We start from the raw sequence: 17,830 nt of genomic DNA, 5'->3' as shown, positions 1-17,830 counted from the left end.
CTCCCCAGGGGTGAGAGACTACAGACGATTTTATTCTGCTTGAAACTTTAAACAGAGAGAGAGAGAGAGAGAGAGAGAGAGAGAGAGAGAGAGAGAGAGAGAGAGCTGTTCACGCAACATTAATCCTCCATCTCTCTCAACGTGCACACGCATCCACATCACGCAAAGTTACACATAATCAGAAAGCGTTCATGAGAGAGAGGGTGGTGTGCGTTTTCCTTTTAGTGTCTCCTTTGACTGCGAACTGTGTATACGTTTGAATTTATATGGTAGTTGTGGTGGTAGTGGTAGTAGTCGTAGTGGTAATGGTGGTGGTGTGTATTAGTAGCAATGGTAGCGATGATAACTGTGGTGGTTGGCGTAATGGTGGTGATAGTAGAAGACTTGTAATGGTAGTAGTGGTGGTAGTGGTAGTAGTAGTTGTAGAAGTAGGAGTACTAAGAGTATAAGCTTAGTAGTAGTAAATAATCACTAACCACAATCTCTCCCTTACAGATGATAACAAGAATACTGGTGATGGTGGTAGTTGTGGTAGCGATGGAACCAGGATACAACCAACCATGCAAACCATACACCATGTTTGTTGAAAGGACCGAGTTCAGGAATATGCCAATAGTGAGGAATAGGTAAGTTGTGGCAGTGGTGGTGGTTATGGTACGGCAGGGAGAGTGAGGGTGGTAAATGTGGTGATTTTACCAGTGATGATGGTAACTGTAGTGGTGGTAGTAGCTGTGATAGTAGAGTAGTTGATGGCCAAGTGTTGTCAGAGTGGAGGATTGATTTGACTAATAACCAAGGAGACTCATTCCTAGTAACATTATTTCAGCACCTTAATGGTATACAGTATCGACTGATGTTAAATCAACCCATTACCAAACAGCAGTTATATCTGATTTCATAACATTATCTAATTACACCCACACACACACACCACACACCTAAACATGCCAAGTGGTATGCTAAAAAAAAAATACTGGCATTTCACAACTTGTGCAATCAACATTATTTAGTTAAAGAAATGTCTGTCTGTATACTTGGTCAAAATTGTGGCATGAGGTGAGAATCGTAAGTGTGAAGTATGGGATATTTTTCAAAGTATATCTCATTAATATTTATCCTCAAGATCAATAGTTCAGTATGTTTTTACAATTCACAATTCCCCCAAATAATTTTAGCAAAGATGGCACAAATGTGGACCTTTTAATTTGTGTAAGCATATTGTTAAAAGTGGCTCACAACCACTATATTTTGGCTAAAGCACACACCCTCTTGTAAACACCATCTAAATATTTTCTACTTTCCAGCAGGAGGTCAACCTACTACCCAGCCAATCACGTGATCACCAAAATCATTCTATCAACACGTTCTATACCTTACTTCGTCACGCAGACACAAGTGGTAAGTGTGTGGGTTTGGTGGTGGTATGTGTGTGGTTTTAATGGTGGTGTGTGTGTGGTTCTGGTGGGGCTAAGTGTGTGGTTTTGGTGATGGTAGTGGTGCTGATGGAGCCTACATGTGACACCAGGGATGCACTCTTAACTAAACCTGGTGAGATGCTGTACGAACAAGGGAGGAACTGGATCCCTACAAGGCGTATGTACTGTACTGTGCTGCACCTGTACGATGGTACTACAGAACACTGCTTACCTGTGATTGATGGGTCTGTTCAGCTAGACAGATCAGGGTTAAACAACAACAATGACAACAACAACCAAGTAGCAGTAGTAACAGTTGCAGTAGTAGGAGGAGTAGGAAGAGTAGGAGGAGGAATAGTGGTACCAGTATGAACAGTAGTAGCAGCTGTAATGTGTGGAATACAGTAACACACTTAAGAGGTTGTACAGTCTTACAAAATCTACTTTATCATGAATTCAACCCCCAAATCCACTTTTCCTCCTCACTAAGACCTCTGTATCTCTCCACAGGTGCCTCAGTTCATGACCAAGCTGGCTACTCTGCCCCAGCACATCACGCACACAGTCTACACCACACATGTACGTAAGGTAACACGCACACGGAGCACCTACTTCACAGTCACAGCACTACGTACACGGAAGATGTTTATGACTGTGTGTCCCATGAAAGGATATCACTGATGCTGAGTTAGTTAAAGGAACATCTATCTATCTATGTCAATCTATCTCCCTATCTATCAATGTACCTTCCTATTTATATATCTATCTCTCTATCTACATTTATTTACTGCCAGATACCTTAATCCATCAAGGGGTGGCCACAAACAAATCACCTCCATGTCACCCTGTACCCCACCTTCACACTGCCCTCTCCCCAACTCTCATACACCTCCACCTCATCCCAAGTACAGATTTAAACAATATACATTACTCTCAGTTTGACTTTTATTTAAACAATATATTTGTAATCTCAAATGCAATAAATTCATACAACATAATCTCACAGTCTGTCTTTTTAAGTTACTTGAAACCTACACTAAATATATAGCTTTCAAGGCTGGAATGAGAGAGAGAGAGAGAGAGAGAGAGAGAGAGAGAGAGAGAGAGAGAGTGTAAAGTTCACAATTGTGTTGAAAATACCAAAAGCTCAGGAGAGAGAGAGAGAGAGAGAGAGAGAGAGAGAGAGAGAGAGAGGAATGTAAAGTTCACACTCTCAGAATGTCAAAACCTCAGATATGTAAAGGGATTATTGATTACGATAATTGCATAGTGTACTGAAACGGATTTGTCCAGTGCTGTCTGATTTATTTATTTATCTATTTTTTTTAATGATTCTATTTTTGCTGACCAGATGATTTTATTCAGCCAAAGAGATATTTTCTAAATGAAGGGGTTAGAAATAGCTCACTCTCTCTCTCATAAACTCTTTCACTTCAGAACTCCCTCCCCATCCCCCAAAAGGAAAAAAGGTGGACTGTAGGAAAAGGGTAACTTCAGCCCGCAGTCCACTGGGTTCACATTCAGATAAGCCTGTGGTTGCTACTACTACAGGGTACTACCACCACCATCACCATTACCACCACCACCACCACCACAGTCACTACCACCACCACCTACTACTACTACTACTACTACAGGGTACTACCACCACCATCACCATTACCACCACCGTCAACACTACCACCACCACCACCACAGTCACTACTATCACCACCTACTACTACTACTACTGCTACTGCTACTACCATTACTACTGCTACTACTACTACCATTACATGATACAGCCTTCACAAACCCCTTTCACTAAAGAAAATGTCCCTAAGCTGAATATACACCACGCAGCTGTAGCAAAGAAAATCACACCACTATACTGAATTGGTTTATTATGAAAATACCACAAGGACTGGTATGTATAGATCAGGGATATACTATGCTAGATATACAAAAATATATATTATTATTATTATTACGCTTCAATTATGCCGTTGCAGAGAAGATTGGAAACGTGTGATATGCCATGAATGTGTATGCAACTCATCAAAACTCTACAAGCATATACATAAACATACATAAATCATACAGGATGGTGCCTATCCAGTGTACTCTTGCTTTAATGTACCTTCAGAGACCAGATATCGGATGTACCGGACGCTGCAAAGGCCAACGAACTTCCACCGGCTATAACAAACATCATCATCATCATCATCCGGACCTCCCTTCCCACCCTGGGGCAATGTCCGTTAAATGGGGTGTAATCGGTGGCAATACATGTGTTCCCTACCCTTTTTATTCCAACCTGGCCTGGTACTGCCCCCTCCCCACTGTGACTGCTAAGCTGTGACATCAGACTATAGTAATACTGTATTAGTCCTGAAAAAGTGCTATGGCAAGGATGTGAAATAAGCTGGAAATGGGTAAAATTATGGGCCAAGTTAGTGTAAAATGGGTATAGTTTACATTTTTAGTACCAGAATATACTATCATACTCATTTAATCACTGGATATAACGGATTATTAGCTGTACTGGATAAGGTTCCCCCCAATCAGTTTGTTATAGCCATGGCCTACTGTACATACACATATACAAATCATATATGTGGTCCTTATATAACTCCTCTTCCTATCCAGCCTTTGTTCACTCCCTATCCCCCAAAAGAAAAACGGTGGAAAATAGGAGGAGGAAGCTTCAGCCTGCAGTCCACTGGGTTCACATTTAAAATCAGCAAGGGACCAAAACAGTAATATAAGAGTTACAAAAGGGGAGCCAGTTTCTGCATGTACTTCACCGTAAACATTGATCCGCGGCTCTCCATGCTGCTCAATCTCTGGCAGCCTCCCTGTTCAGTACCTTATCCCTGAGGTCAAAATCTAAGACCCTGTCCCAGGTTGGTCTGCCTCTCACAACCCTACGCCCAACATTCACACCTCTCATCTTCTGCACCCAACTGCCATCCTTCAATCACTAATCAATCATCCATGTTCATACCTCATCAAAATTTCTCCTTCAAACTCCACATAATGCTAACTCACAAATTCTTTTATCACACACCTCGCTCTGGAAATACTGGAATGTGATCTACCTGCTCTCTTTACATACGAAATTACACGAGCAGATAGATTGCAGCAGTAATATGAACTCACAAAACATGGCCAAATCATCCTATTACTGGTCTAGTTTCCCTAATCTTATGGTAATTTTTGGCTATACATGATGTCCACAGTGCTGCTGGGTTTAATACTAATAATAAAAATAATAATAATAAAAATAAAAATAATAATAATAACAATAATAAAAATAATAATAATAAAAATAAAAATAATAATAATAATAATAAAAATAATAATAATAAATAATAATAATAACAATAATAATGATCTACTAATAATAAAACAGTATTGTACTTATAACACCTCTACCTCTACTGCTACAATTACTACTACTACTACAACACCTACTCTTACAAACTACAACTACAAATAATAACAATAATATTTTGGTCTTTGTTTCTCAAAAGCATCAGTTCAAAACATGCAAAGTACATGTTATATTTACCCCCCACCCCAAAAAAAAATCTCAGTATATTAAACCAATCATATCCAATATACCCCAAGCATATCTTTGTGGACATATAGAATCACATATACAACAGACTCTTAAATATATCACATACTCTTATATTCAATGGGTGTTATCAATAACCTAAAACTTTATCTTCCTGTCATCCTTATATCATCATCTGGACCTCCTTTCCCACCCTAGGGAAGGGTGGGGAGTAGCATTGCCCAGACAGCCCAAATCTGCCCAATCCAATGGGCCACACATCCATTCACTCATCATTCAACCCCCCGGAATCCTGGCTCTATCAGATACGCCAAAAACATTCACCATGTTCTGTAGTTTCGTATAAATGTATCTGACTGAGTCAATCCTTATATTTTCTCATATTTGTATCATCTCCGGTTTATATTATGGCAATATAGTGGCTTTCATCATCATTATATCACAACCCTTCTCCTTCTCATCATCATCACCATTACACCAATCCTAATCATCATCACAACCTTTCTCCTTCCCACCATCGTCATCACCACAACGCTTCCCCTTCTCGTCATCATCGTCATCACCACCACTCCTCTTTTCCTACATATCATCATCATTCCTGTTTTCCTTCACATCATCACCATGCCTTTACTGCAGTTATATTTTTGCTTTCTTCTTGGTATATATATAAAAAAGGAAAACTATGCTAAATAAGATACAGAGATGACAAGAATATTACAAAAGAAATTTCTCTATACAGTACATATAAATATATCTCTATTTCTCATTTACTTCTACCTTCATAAAGAAAAAAATCTGTATTTCCGCATAATTTGTATAAAAAGGCCTTAACACTATTATGTATAAGTTAACTCATGTCCCCTAGGGCTGGCTTTTTCACCTATGCCACCAGGGGCTTAAGCCAGTCACCTACCCTTATATTCTTAACTATAATCAACCCATCTAAACCTTGCAATTAAAGCCTACACAAATTTCTATCACTGCATCTTACTGTCTGTTGGAATAAGGTGATTTTGAGCAACAGGCAGCTTTTCATAGAGTGAGAGGTGTGAACATCGGGGGTAGGGTTGTGAGAGGCAGACCATAAAAAAGATCCGGGACAAGGTCATAAAAAGTGAACCCAGGGATAAGGGAGTAAATAGGGAGACTGCTTGATCTCTAGCAGTCTTCCTATTCACTCCCTTATCCCTGAGATTGCACTAAAAAAATAACTACTGCATTAGCACAAAAAACAATGGATAAAAATGATGCTTGACAAACTATACGGAAAATGCAGCATGTTCCCTTTGGTATAATTATGTCATATACCTGGGAGCATATGGATGGCCAAATGTCAGCATCAAACTTCAAATTTATCCAATTCCATCCTTTTATCCACATATCTATCCATCTACCTATATGCTTATCCATCCATCTCACCACCATCTCATGTCTGTAAGTATTATTAAGTGAGCAATAAACCCCAACCTTCAGATACAAACCCATTTCATGCTACAATGTTTCTAGGTTTGGTTATCATTATAAATTTACTCTTGCCTGATAACATTAATGAAAGAGGTAGGGTATTACGTAAGATCAGAAATCAGAGTATGAAGAACCTGTGACTGCCCAAACTCCCCTCCTTCCAAGAGACAATTAGACTCAGATGCAGTGAATATATATATATTTTTTCTGTTTTGTGGCCCCAGTCTTATCTGAATATGACCCTGGTGAACTGTGGGCTACAGCTGCCCTACTACAGTCCACCATGCTGCTCCTGAGGGATAGGGAGGAAACTGAGGGAGTTCTCTATAACCGTGAAACCATTGGTGCCACCACATGAAGGTGTAGTGCTGAAGGGAAGCCTACATCAAACCTCCTTTATTTCCCTGTACCTTGCCGTACAGAAGGATCCCGGTGAGGTGCTGTCTACCACAGGGGGGCACTGGATCCCTATACAATGTGTGTACTGTATATACTGTACCCATAGGAACCAGTTGCTTATCTGTGGTTGACAGGTCTGCTTGGCCAGACAGACCAGAGCTAACCAACAATAACAACATGAAGGTATCCCTCTCAGGTAGGCTTAATTACAAGGTTCAAACAGATTAACAATAGTCTCCAGCCCCTAAACTTTACAAGGGCATGACATAGGAATGCTTCTTACATTTATATATATGTATTTAATCTTCCTTTGGACTCTCATACACCCTGGCCACCAGTGCCCTCAGGATTTTGCCTGGTAGTCTCTGGTTTTGTCTGATAAGGTCGCTGACGCCCTGGTGGATCCTTTTGGCCAGAGCCTCGGGAGTTTCATCCGGCTGGGGGTATATTGGCTTGCCCAGGTGTGTCCGGAGCTGGGGAAATGTCCGGTGTCAACATCATCATCATCATCATCATCATCATCACCACAACTCTTCAATCTGACAATCTATTCATCTATCTACGGCCAGATGCCTAAATCCTAGGTCATCACTGCCACAATTATCGCAATCACTAAATTTGTTCATAACAATAAATCATCATTACAATCCTTAGACCTGTTATTCTATTCGTCTACCTTCTATCAACAACAGTATGCCTAGATCCTTGTTCATCATCATCAAAACTCTTGTATCTATGAATCTATTTATCTATTATAGCCAAATTCCTAAATCCTGGTCCATAATCATCACCACTAAGTCATCACAACTGCAAGGAGGCCGTATATAAATTCTTTCCTCCGCCTCCCTCTCTATCCCTCACAAGGAGAATGGTAGTCAGGGGAAAAAGGCAGCTTTAGTCTGCACTCCACTAGCTCATGTTTCAGATAAGCTGGGGGTTGCTACTACTACTACTACTATTACTTCTACTACTATTACACTACTACAATTACAATCACCATCACCATCACTACTACTACATGCATTACAACTACAATTTACAGCTAAAAATAATCATAATATGAACACAAAACAATAATAATTCATTCATTCATCATCTAGTCCTGCGTTGCCCCATGAGAAGTGTAGGAACCCAGGGCTAGGCAAGTTAGTTCTGATATTTAAGATGAGTGACCAGCCTCACACATCCCTGAGCAGCACCACATGAGCAATAAACCCGAACCACCCCTTGGATATAACTAATGATAATAATAATAATAAAAATAATAATAATAATACCACAACATCTTTTCTTGGCTGGACAAAATTATCTGGTAAAAAAAAAAAAAAAAAAACCTGCCATCATTGTGTGTGTGTGTGTGTGTGTGTGTGTGTGTGTGTGTGTGTGCATGCATGTGTGTGTGTGAAGCAAATTAGTGTGGAAATAAAGGAACGACACCAAACTGAAAAAGCGTTCGGAAGAAACGAGAAAGAAAACAGAGGATATTCGGTCTATAGAGTTTGCAGAGAAAACCTAATTACTCGAGACAGGTTTTCAAGCCAATCCTGCTTTGGTTTCTCTCTGCTGAACAAAATCGTACAGTGTCATCATCATCATCATCATCACCACCACCACCACCACTACTACTACCATTGTCATCATCACTGTCACCACCACCACCACTGCCATCAACATCTCCACCATCATCATCACAATTAATTTTTCCCACCTATGACTGGAGTTAGAGAAAAAAAAAAAGAAAAAAAAGAAAAAAAAAAAGGCAGAACTAAACAACAACATGTCCTTAGAAATGGGCAAGACACTCATTCACTCACCAATCAAGCCTCTGGAACCCTGCCTCCATACCTGACAGTCACACACACACACACAAATCTTCCCACCTACCTTCACACACACACACACACAAATCTTCCAACCTACCTTCACACACACACACACACACACACACATCTTCCCACCTACCTTAACGGGAAATCCGCCATAAATGGGGGCACAGGGCAGCCTTAATCTCTTGTACAGCGCCACCCACAGCCACTGCGGCCACGACAACACTCGGAATGCCTCTCGTACATTCTCGGTGAACATAGGCACCACCGGCTGAAAAACAAACCATTATCATCATCATCATCATCACCACCACCACCACAGTCTTCACTACCATCATCACCACCATCACTACTACCAGAATCATCACCACCACCATCATAATCATCAACATTATCACCACCACCATCAGTCATCACTATACATCATCACCACCAGTCGTCACCATCATCATCATCCTTATAATTCATCTCTTTCACAAATCCCTGTTTACCATATTATTCTATCAGTCCCCCACAACTCAGAGAGAGAGAGAGAGACGCCATCCACTCACCGCTTTAGCACCAAGAGCGACTTTGGCGAACCCCGTCCTGTCTCCCCAAATGAGCTGGTAGTTGTGGTCCGAGAACTGTGCCTCTCGTACACCCCCAGGAGAGATGGACAAAATGTGGTCTTCCGAGAGGGTCTGGATACACGAACCTATAGACCCCGGCGCGATGTCAAACGCTTCCAGTATTATCTTCCACCCTAGAAAGAAAGAGTCAGTCAGTTCAGAAAAATAGAGTCAGTCCAGAAAAAATATATTCAGGGAAATATATACACAGTAGTCAGTTCAGAAAAAACATAGTCAGTGAGGAAAAATATATGGTAGTTAGTCAGGACAAATATAAAATCAGTCTAGAAAAAATATATCTACTCAAGAAGAAGTCAGTCCAGAAAAAATATAGTCAGTCCAGAAAAAAAAATATAGTCAGTCCAGAAAAAAAAATAGTCAGTCCAGAAAAAAAAATATAGTCAGTCCAGAAAAAAAAATATAGTCAGTCCAGAAAAATTATAGTCAGTCCAGAAAAAAAAATATAGTCAGTCCAGAAAAAAAATATAGTCAGTCCAGAAAAAAAAAATATAGTCAGTCCAGAAAAAAAAATATAGTCAGTCCAGAAAAAAATATATAGTCAGTCCAGAAAAAAATATAGTCAGTCCAGAAAAAAATATATAGTCAGTCCAGAAAAAAATATATAGTCAGTCCAGAAAAAAATATATAGTCAGTCCAGAAAAAAAATATAGTCAGTCCAGAAAAAAATATATAGTCAGTCCAGAAAAAATAGTCCAAAAAAAAATGTATAGTCAGTCCGAAAAAAATATAGACAGTCCATAAAAATTTACAGTCAATCCAGAAAAGATGCCTGGAGACACTGAGTTTAAAATTAGCAGGAAATACAGACAGAGAGAGCAGTTGCAGAGTTGACCTGTTGCATACATGAAGGACTGGGAGGAACAGTTAACTCTTGCATTGGAGGCCTGGAGAGAAAAGGGATGAGAGTTGGAGAGAAAAATGATGAGAGTTGGAAAGAAAAAGGATGGGACTTGGACAGAAAAGGGATGAAAGTTGGACACAAAGGATGAGAGTTGGAGAGAAAAAGGATGAGAGCTGCAAAGAAAAGGGATGAGGGCTGGACACATGGAATGAGAGCTGCACAGAAATGGGATGAGAGCTGAACAAAAAAGAGATGAGAGTTGGACACAAGGGATGAGAGTTGAAGACAAAAGAGATGAAAGTTGGAGAGAAACTGGGTGAGAAAGAGACGAGAGTTGGGTAGAAGATGAGAGATGGACAGAAAAGGGATGAGAGTTGGACAGAAAATGGATAAGAGTTGAACAGAAAAAGGATGAGAGTCAGCCAAGGATACGGCACGATGATCCAGACACTCACCAGGGACCCTCTCCAGGAACCTGTCGCCCACACAGTGTATTAGCCGTCCTCTAGTGAGAGTAACCCGCGCCACCAGGTAGTACACATCCAGTGGTATGGCACCGTGGTAGTAGATGATGAGGCAGTTACCCTTGTCTGGCAGGTTCTCCAGCCCCTTCACTTCATACCCTGTTGGTGGGGAGGAAGATGTGATAACTGGAGAGGTTGTAAAGGTGGCAAAATCAACAGAAAAAACTCGCTTCAAGCATACACCACGAGTTGGTAATCTGGTGATCTATTTATCTATACCCAGATGCCTTAATCTTGTAAGGGGTGGCCACAAACAAACTGCCTCCATGTTGCCCTGTCCCCTGCTATTTCACTGCCCTCCCCAGTTCACACCCCCTCTCTCATATACCTTTCCACTCCATCCCTCAATCTCATCCTTGGTCTCTCCCTCTACCTCACTCACATACACTCTCCTCATTAGTCTCTCACTCTTAATCCTCTCCACATGGCCAAACAACCTCAATGTATTTCCCCTAACGCCTTCTATCACATCTACTGTAAAAGTATAAGAGTGGGCTCTCTCCCCCAAGAAATAAACAATTAAGACACAAATATTTCCCTTAACAAAGACAGCAAGAAAATTTATGCCAAATATATCAATGTCCATCCCAAAGCAGTTACCGTATATTAGGTACCATAACTCCCTAACACCTTTTCCTATGTAACTTACTTTGTTTATCATGCCTTCTTCTTCTTGGAATATAAATCATTCATCATACTGTCATACTCTGCATAGATAATGTACAGAAGGATATTAATCAGCCATATCCAAAAATAAATTACTAAGGACAAAGGTGTTCGGGAGATTCCTTAACTGATGAGAACAGCTCCCCGTGATGCAGTGTGAGGGGGAGATGATGATAGGAGAGGAGAAGAGAGAGAAGAGAGGGAAGGGGAGAAGAGAGAGAAGAGAGGGAAGGGGAGGAGAGGAGAAGAGAGAGAAGAGAGGGAAGGGGAGGAGAGGAGAAGAGAGAGAATAGAGGGAAGGGGAGGAGAGGAGAAGAGAGAGAAGAGAGGGAAGGGGAGGAGAGGAGAAGAGAGAGAAGAGAGGGAAGGGGAGGAGAGGAGAGAGAAGAGTGGGAAGGGGAGGAGAGGAGAGGAGAGAGGATAAGAGAAGAGGAGAGGAGAGGTGATAAGAGAAGAGGAGAGGAGAGGGGATGAGAGAACGGAGGGGATGAGAGAAGAGAGGAGGGGAGGGAAAAGATGAAGGAAAGTACAGCACAGCAAAAGGACAGGAGAGCAGAGACAAACAGAGCACATACAGAGCAACAGATTAAAATATAACCCACCATGCCAGATGTACCCATGTGCATTCCAAAGCAGTGATATTAGGTAATGTTTACCAAAGGAGAGGAGAGGAGAGGAAGGGATGGGAAGGGACAGGAAAAGAAAGGAAAAGACAGAGAAGAAAAGGAAAGCACATCTAAGGAGTGGAGGAAGTGACAGGAGCAGAGAAGGGAAGCACACATATACAAGGCAAGATAATTTCCACGTGAACCCACCATGCCAGATGTACCCGTGTGCGTCCCAAAGCAGTGATATTAGGTAACGTCCACCAGCCCAGGGGTCGCGGTGCTCCAGGGTCTCTTGAAGGCGTTCATATACACTTTTCCTGTACAAAAAGTATAGAAATAAATAAATAACAGGAGAGAGACAACCTGCCCTACAGTGGGAAAGGAGGTCCGGATGATGATGATGATGATAACGATAAATGTTCATTGTTATAGTGGTAGTTATTACTGACACTCATCATCATCATCATCATCATCATTGCTACCACACACTCTTCCGGCACAAAAAAAGTCATATGTAGGAACAGTGGTAGTTACTTTTACACTCCTCACCACCACAATCATCATCACCACACACTCTTCTGAAACACCCCCCCCCCCACACCCACACACAGTCTTACTTGTAGCCACAGGGGTAGTTATTATTTATACTTATCATCACCATCATCATTTTCACTATTATCCTGACCAAAAAAAAAAAAATAAAAAAAAAAAATAAAAGTCTGGGAGAGCTATTAACACATCTACCAATATAATCTCAACCAACATTATACTCCTTTCAATTTAACTTGGTGCAGATTTTTGTCCTTTTGCAGCTCTTTTCATGTAGGTCACTGGCATAAAAAGACAAGGCTATGGCTCTCCATCCTTTCTGTAGCACTTCTTTGTGACTAGCACCATATTCTTGTGTTAATCTATTGTAACAGCTCACTACAGGAGATGAAGAGATGTCAATTTTAGGCCAAGTTACATGTCAATTCTAGGCCAAGGTAGATGTCAATTTTGGGCCAAGTAAAATGTCAATTTTAGGCCAAGTTTGATGTCAATTTTAGGCCAAGTTAGATGGCAATTTTAGGCCAAGTTACATGTCAATTTTAGGCCAAGTTTGATGTCAATTTTAGGCCAAGTTAGATGTCAATTTTAGGCCACGTTAGATGTCAATTTTAGGCCATGTTAATTGTTAATTTTAGGCCAAGTTAGATGTCAATTTTAGGCCAAGTTAAAGTAAAAAGAGTACAGGCAGGTCCCGTTATACAAGCACCTGCTATGTGAGAAAATGATGATACGGGTAAGGGGGAATAGGCAATTTAGACTGAAATTTGGTGATGCTAACAGGGTCACTTAACCTAACCCTACTTTCCCCATAACTTACGTATTTTGTTATATGAGTTTCACGTCCCCCCCTTCCTGTTTCTCTCTCTCTCCCTTTTTTTTTTTCACTCCGTTTATGAGTTTTGCGGTCCTCTCTCTCTCTTTCCCCCCTTTATTTTTCACTCCATTTATGAGTTTCAAAGTCCTCTCTTTCTCTTTTTTTTTCACTCTGTTTATGAGTTTTGTGGTCGTCTCTCTCTCTCTCTCTCTTTCTCTCCCTTTTTCTTTTTTCACTCCATTTATGAGTTTCGTGGTCCTCTCCCTCCCTCCCTCTCTTTTTTCACTCTGTTATATCAGTATCCGGTACCCCAGCAGTCCTCTACCGACACACCCCACTCGTATAATGGGACTGCCTGCACAGTATTTCAAAATGCTGTTCTCACCTTCTCTGGTAGACATAGAGGACGAAGGCAGAGACGTAGAGGAGGAGGAGTATGACAAACGGAAGGATGAAGACCAGGATTGTTGGGTACACCAGCGACCACACCCATGCCAGGTACAGCAGGTCTGTCTGGCTGCCTGTGATAAATAATAATAATAATAATAATAATGATAATGACAGAAGTAACAATAATATTATAATAGTAATAAAATAACTATAATAATAAAACAATAATAATAAAAATTATATTAAAATAATAATAATGTAACAACAACAACAATATACTACTACTACTACTGTAAAATAATACGATAATAAAATGTAACGTTCATGTTGTACTGTTTATAAAGGCCCCACAGTGCTTGCATGCGTCACCCTTGGTCTCCCAATGGCGGCTCTCCACACTGCCCAATCCCTGGCAGTCCCCCTATTCAGTCCCTTATCCCTGACCTCACACTTTACGACCTCATCCCAGGTCATTTTTGGTCTGCCTCTGACAACCATACCCCTAACATTCACATTTTTCACCTTTCACACTCAATAGTCATCCCCCATCCTCTCAACATGCCCCAAACTACCTATCTATATATCTATCTATCCACTGCCAGACGCCTTAATCCCAAAAGGGATGGCCACAAACAAATCATCTCCATGTCATCCTGTCCCCTGCCATTTCATCTCAATCACATAGTTAAAAAATAATAAAAATAAAAAATAATAAAGATAACAAATAAAAATAATAAAAATAAAATAAAATATACAAAAAAATGGAGATTGCCCTCAACCATCTCAATCACATAATAAAAAAATAAAAAAAAAATAAATAAATAAAAAAAAATAAATTACTGATACTCTAACTTGTAATCATCGTACAAGAGGACACTGTGACATCACTAAACCTGTTTGATGTACTAACCAATGAAGTCAGTGATGGCAGAGGTGATGTTGGTGATGTAAGAACAGAAGCTGGTGGACACATCACAGTTCATCGCTGGACACAATGTCTTCCAGTATTTTGGTTCTCTCCTGAAAATATGAAGAGATTTAGGTGGTATAATATAGACTAGGATAAAAAATAATAATATGAATAAACAGTAACAACAAATAATAATACTAATAAACAGTAACAACAAATAATAATAATAAACAGCAGTAATAATATGATACTAATACTAATGGCAGTAGTAATAATAAAAATAATGAAAAAATAATGATAATAACCAATAACAATATGAATATGTAAGACTGTATGTGGTGTGTGGCAGGATGGATGGATGGATGGACGGATGAATGAATGAACGACCAGGGAACAAAAGGCACTTGGGATGATAACACAGATAAAACGTTGCCGGTATCTTCACGTCACGCAGCCGCTATCAAATTTTTTCGTATCTAGAAATTACTCACTCAAGAGTGACATCCCGAACTGGAGGAGTTACATTTAGCCTTAAAAAAAAAATCCTTAATGTGTTAGATATCTTTCCTAATTTGAAGGGGAAAAAATAAAAATCTGATTATGGCTAAAATTAAAATAAAAGTAGTGTACATCAACATTATGACCATCATCCATTCATGTGATGTAGTGCTGCCTACTTCTTCCTTAACCTTTATCATTCTTTTTCTATGTCTGTCCTCCTCTCTTCCTGTTTCTCCCATCTTTCCTGTCACTTCTTATTACTCTTCTTTCCTTTACGGGTGACTTTACATTGAGTGACAAGCCTAATGGTTTCCTGTAAGCCAAGAAACCATTTACAACGTTGGGTGGTAACCATATAACCAACCCATACATGTTGCCTACGTGACAACAAGTGGGTTGGTGGAGGGTTAATGCCCCTCCCCGTAAAACAAGTAACTCAAAGACAAACAGCCACCCCTTACAGGATGATGGTGCCTGGCTATAGATAGACAGACAGATAGATTACTATCATCACCTATATCATCACCATCATTCAGACCTCTTTACCCACCTAAGGACTGAGAGAGAGAGAGAGAGAGAGAGAGAGACCCAATTAAAACATACCTTCATAATTTTTTATAGTCATCCTTACATGTAAAAAACTGATAGTATATATTAACTAAACAATTAAAAAATTAAAATAAATAATAACACCAGTAATAATAATAATAATAATAGTAATAGTAATAACAATAATAATAATAAAAAACAATAATAATAATAATAATAATAATAATAATAATGGCCAACACATGGAATTAGCCCCAAAAATTTAAAGCTGTGAGGCTGATATATATTACATACACACACACACACACACACAAACAAACAAACAAACACACACACTTGATATATATATTACACACACACACACACACAGATAATGACAAACTCTAATAAAAGCGCTCTGATAAACAGGATGCCCAATGCATGTGCCACGAGTGACTGAATTGTAATCGATAATGAACTCTTAACTGATAAAGTAACCCTGACTGATAAATGGGGTCGGGGTGGTAACTGAATGCTGATAAATGACCTCTGAAAAAAATACCTACAATTATTTCTGGCTGATAAAGGGAATCTGATTAACAACCATGAGTAAAAAATGAACTTCGATTTAAAAAAAAGTATTAAATGAACACTGAAAAAAACTGGATGATAAGTGAACTCTGACTTATAAACTTTGATACATGACATGAGAGAGAGAGAGAGAGAGAGAGAGAGGAAATAGACTATTGGTACATACTGCGATAATGAATCCACTGACTGACAAGCCCTTTCCATATTACATAAACAGTAACGATGACATGAAAGGGCATCACCATACAGGCACCAGCAACCACCATCCACTCACTTGCTAAAGCACTGCCTACTTCTTGCGTATGTAACTCTACAGTAAGCAAAAGCCTTATTATTTCCTGTAACCCAGGAAATTATTTACAATGCTGGGTGGTAACTATATAACCAATTAATGGGGTGATGTGAAGCATGTTGTGGTGCCCCTGCTTACTGGGTGGAGATGTAAATGTGGTGTCCACCCAGGAACCACATCTGTAACCTCTTCCCCAATGTCCACCACAAGGGAATATTGGTTCGCTGCATAAGATGGTCCTACAGGCCAGACAGACAATGGCTGATACACTATTACTACTACTACCGTATATACAGTATAAAGATTTCTCATCTTCCAGTCTCTGTGATTGGTTTCTTTTTACACACAAGATCAGACAAGGATGACACTAACCTAAGGCCACATAAAAAAAATTTGCTTGCTTACCATTCCCACCTGACCATGAAAATGACCCCAACCCTAATTATTATTTAAAAAAAAAAAAAAAAAAAAAAAAAAAAAAAAAGTTTAGAAATAAGGCAAAATGTATTTCAAACAACAAAATGTTCATGCTTTTGTCTCTGCTTCAACAAGATGTTCATGTTTTTGTCTCAGCTTCCTACAGTTTCTATGGCCTGTTATACATCCCTACCATACCATACAGCTATGAATGTACACCAGAGATATCATTTGCATACCCTCCTATACTGGAGAGAGAGAGAGAGAGAGAGAGAAAGGCCTGTCTGTGAAAAAAATGAAGTGGCCAGATTTTTTTTTTTTTTTTTTTTTGCCTAACCTATGCAATCAAAGTTTGGCCTAACCCAATCTAACATAACTTATATTAAATTATAAGTATTAACTCCCTGCAGGTTCTTGTTGGTCTCTGTCATCATCAAGTGACAAGCTCCTCCATCAAAATGCACAGTAAGTAAAAATGTATTGGAGCACAATACCAAAAAAGACACAACCACTGCACAAAAAAATAAAAGGCTCAAAACAGGAAATAAACTGCAGTGAAAACTTCCTTCTGGTATGTACCAAAAACTACAACTTTACCAACTTTGGGATCAGGTAGACAGACAGCAGCAGTAATATATAAATAACAGTAATAATAATAATACTACTGTACAAACAACAGTCATAACAGCATCAGCATGACAGCCAGTCTGGAAGAACTAAGACTGGGTAACTATAAACAGATGGAAGAAAAAAAAGTTACCAAAAAACACACACACACACACACACACACACACATATATATATATATATATATATATATATATATATATATATACCTGTGTATATTACATACATACATTATATATATATATATATATATATATATATATATATATAT

At 39.4% G+C, this 17,830-nt stretch overlaps 2 protein-coding genes across 2 annotated transcripts; one reads left to right on the top strand and one right to left on the bottom strand.

Moving 5' to 3' along the window:
• The first annotated feature begins 537 nt into the window (after positions 1-537).
• LOC145391223 (uncharacterized) lies at positions 538-2,096 on the top strand. Its single transcript, XM_080265899.1, has 3 exons — positions 538-626; positions 1,305-1,398; positions 1,926-2,096. Exons 1-3 carry the CDS (start codon positions 538-540, stop codon positions 2,094-2,096), a joined length of 354 nt encoding a protein of 117 aa, XP_080122025.1.
• A 4,938-nt stretch (positions 2,097-7,034) lies between these two features.
• LOC145391258 (DGAT1/2-independent enzyme synthesizing storage lipids) lies at positions 7,035-14,700 on the bottom strand. The gene is made up of 7 exons (XM_080265933.1): positions 14,604-14,700; positions 13,689-13,824; positions 12,145-12,254; positions 10,595-10,762; positions 9,218-9,411; positions 8,803-8,937; positions 7,035-7,313 (listed from the first exon to the last, which is right to left on the bottom strand). Exons 1-7 carry the CDS (start codon positions 14,674-14,676, stop codon positions 7,140-7,142), a joined length of 990 nt encoding a protein of 329 aa, XP_080122059.1. The 5' UTR covers positions 14,677-14,700; the 3' UTR covers positions 7,035-7,139.
• Positions 14,701-17,830: the final 3,130 nt, after the last annotated feature.

The sequence above is a fragment of the Coenobita brevimanus genome, chromosome 17, assembly GCF_032717465.1.
Source record: "Coenobita brevimanus isolate Jiangsu-jjx chromosome 17, ASM3271746v2, whole genome shotgun sequence".
NCBI classification, from domain to species: domain Eukaryota; kingdom Metazoa; phylum Arthropoda; class Malacostraca; order Decapoda; family Coenobitidae; genus Coenobita; species Coenobita brevimanus.
Note: the sequence above shows the minus strand (reverse complement) of the source record. Positions and strands in the feature narration are given on the sequence as shown.

Bases quoted from the DNA above. Each gene is read 5' to 3' on its own strand.
- LOC145391223 (XM_080265899.1), top strand. From the start codon at position 538: ATGGAACCAGGATACAACCAACCATGCAAACCATACACCATGTTTGTT. The intron at 627-1,304 runs GTAAGTTGTGGC...TCTACTTTCCAG, and splicing joins ATGCCAATAGTGAGGAATAG to CAGGAGGTCAACCTACTACC. The intron at 1,399-1,925 runs GTAAGTGTGTGG...ATCTCTCCACAG, and splicing joins TCGTCACGCAGACACAAGTG to GTGCCTCAGTTCATGACCAA.
- LOC145391258 (XM_080265933.1), bottom strand. From the start codon at position 14,676: ATGAACTGTGATGTGTCCACCAGCTTCTGTTCTTACATCACCAACATC. The intron at 10,763-12,144 runs GTGGGTTCACGT...CCCCACCAACAG, and splicing joins ACACGGGTACATCTGGCATG to GGTATGAAGTGAAGGGGCTG. The intron at 9,412-10,594 runs GTGAGTGTCTGG...CTTTCTTTCTAG, and splicing joins GTTCCTGGAGAGGGTCCCTG to GGTGGAAGATAATACTGGAA.